Source organism: Vicia villosa, linkage group LG1, assembly GCF_029867415.1.
Source record: "Vicia villosa cultivar HV-30 ecotype Madison, WI linkage group LG1, Vvil1.0, whole genome shotgun sequence".
Classification (NCBI taxonomy): Eukaryota; Viridiplantae; Streptophyta; class Magnoliopsida; order Fabales; family Fabaceae; genus Vicia; species Vicia villosa.
In genome coordinates, this window is record NC_081180.1 from 167,516,013 (window position 1) to 167,518,641 (window position 2,629).

Consider the following 2,629-nt stretch of genomic DNA (forward strand, 5'->3'; position numbering starts at 1 on the left):
TATAAATCATAATAACCTACCTTTTACATGCTATAATTATCCAATTTTATTTCCACTACTTTTTAATGTCAATATTAATCAAATTGTTTTTGGAAAGAGATGTGTAAAAAAATCAAATTAAAAAAATGATTGCTTACCGTGTATTATGAAAGTGAATAGGTGTAAACACAGAAATGTTTGAATATATTCCCTCCGTCCCAAATTATAAGAGAAATTCTCTTTTTTGATTCATTGAATAAGTAATGTATCTGGTCTATATAGAGACCAGATCCATTAATTATTCAATGAATCTAAAAAGTGAATTTCTCTTATAATTTGGGACGGAGGGAGTATAAAATAGTGTGTTAAAAGGGATAGGAGTATTCAAATTTCAAACATATACTCTATCTTTGTGTCAAGTTCTCATATAATACAAAATAGACAAGATCTTAACAGAAGAATATGATTCTTTCCTTCATCTATGTTTTCCGGCCATCTAGAATGTTCTGCAACTCCATCGGCCGACACGGAACAACAAGAGTTCCCTTCTGTCTGAAACCATACTCCTCCCAAGCTTCATCAAGCAATCCCACAAAAGCAGGATCTGTTAAGTAATCTAACCCAACAATAAACCTTCTAGTCTCATCACCCTTCCTTGCAAGAACAGCAAAGTAGCCTTTCATAACATCATCAGCCAACTCACTTGTAGTTATGGCATGATCTTCATTCCAGTAACTCAATGCATGCTTTCTTGGTACAAAGAGTAGTAAACTCTTTTGTACCTTCCCAACTAAAGAACTAATAAGCATCTTGATATAATGAATAATAAGAGAACTATTAACAAGTAATATAATTTTAGGCCTTAGGTTTGGCTATTTATGATGATTTAGAACACGATATTTCTTAACTCTAGGTTATACGTAGCCACTTGATATACGGTACTGGTGGGTCAAGCCCTACATTGCATTCATTGCAATTATATGATAGGTCAATTACTTCCATCTCATTAGCCAAAGAAGTCCTTACTTTTTAGGGAGGCCCAAGATTTTGTTGTCTCTAACCAAATCCAACGATCTTATTGTGTGATGATATGTTTGTCTATGTTAGGTAATCTTATCTCCTCGAATAACAGCGCACAACCGTAGAAACTAATCTACTAATATAAATGAAATATATTTAATTTGACATAACTTAATATTAAAAATATTACGTTTGACGTTGGTTAAATATAGAGTTTGAAAAGAGTTTACATACTTCATGGTGTATATATAAATCGATTTTATAAAAATGAATTAAATCAAACTTTAAATCCAATATATTATTAGAATCTATTATTTATATTCATACATCAAGTCCAACGTACTATTTTTTTGTCGGCTTTCTCGCCTCATGGTGTAATCGGGTTGGAGAACCTTAGTTCTCCCGTTATAAAATTTCTTACTTACTTAAAAAAAGTCCAACGCACTATTTCTCAATTATATGTTTTTTTAGTGAATATGTTGAACTAGTGCAAAGATATTTTGAACTAAGCAAATACTTTCTTTTGATACATTGGATGTGGCGATCAAATATTTATTATGTAGTAGTAGTGATTGAAAACTCTTTTAGTGCATAACTTTTAATCATCAATTATTTGATTCATGTTCCTGAAATATATCACAAAGTTGAAACTTGAAAGTTCAGGTGAGTGCACCAAGTTCTAGCTAGTACATTCCATTTATAAACTCAATCGAATCACACAATCATAGGACAATAGGAAGAATCAATCACATATATAGCATTTATTAATATAGTGTACAGTATAAGCTTTGTGTCCATGAGAGGGGAGCAAATCATGTAAAATAGCATACATAATTTAAGAGTACTGATAGTGGTTTGGAGGAGAGATTTGGTGTGTTTTTGGAAGATTTCAATTATGTGTGCTCTTTAAGTAATAGGAATGGAAGAGGTGCCTCTTCCAGCACTTCCAGGAGTATTGATTATACGCCTTCATCAGTTTTATTTCTCAAATGAATTTGATTGATCTTCCCATGGTTTTAAATTGCGGTTGCGGTCGCCGATGCAGTTGCGGTTGTAGATGCTGCGATTGCGGTCATTGCGGTTGCTGCGATGCGCATTGCAGCGGTTGCAGCGTGAATTTAAATTAGAAAATATTTGAAATACACCATTAAAAAACACTTAATGTTAATATTTTACATTATAAATCACATGTAAATTGAGTTTATGGGTTCTCAAATGTTGAGCTCTGATGAAAATATGTGAAGAAACATGGGTAAAGGTGTTTGATGTGAACTCTAGTGTTGTTGGACGTCTGATTGCAAATCACACCGCAAGTGCGGCCCGATGCGAATGCGGAGGGTACCACATTAGCAATTTTGCGGCCGCAATTACGACTGCGGACCGCAATTTAAAACCATCGATCTTCCCTTATTAGGAGGCACAACTAGCAGACTTGACCAGATTCTTGTGTCTAATGGATGGTAAGATCAATGAAAGATGTGTCTCAGAGGATATTATCTAAAGATGAGATTGTTGGAGCCACTGTGAAATTTTGGTAAGTGTTATGGATCAAAATATTCTTACTTATTTCAAAGATCCAAAGCTAAAATAGTTTAAGGGGGATATGCTACTATTGGTTTTTTTTCCATGC

At 33.6% G+C, this 2,629-nt stretch overlaps 1 protein-coding gene across 1 annotated transcript; it reads right to left on the minus strand.

Annotated features, from left to right (window-relative positions):
* Positions 1-279: 279 nt before the first annotated feature.
* Positions 280-839, minus strand: LOC131620055 (auxin-responsive protein SAUR32-like). The gene has a single exon (XM_058891082.1). The coding sequence runs from the start codon at positions 786-788 to the stop codon at positions 459-461; it is 330 nt and encodes a 109-aa protein (XP_058747065.1). The 5' UTR covers positions 789-839; the 3' UTR covers positions 280-458.
* Positions 840-2,629: the final 1,790 nt, after the last annotated feature.

Excerpts from the sequence above, each read along its gene's own strand:
- LOC131620055 (XM_058891082.1), bottom strand. The coding sequence starts at position 788 with ATGCTTATTAGTTCTTTAGTTGGGAAGGTACAAAAGAGTTTACTACTC.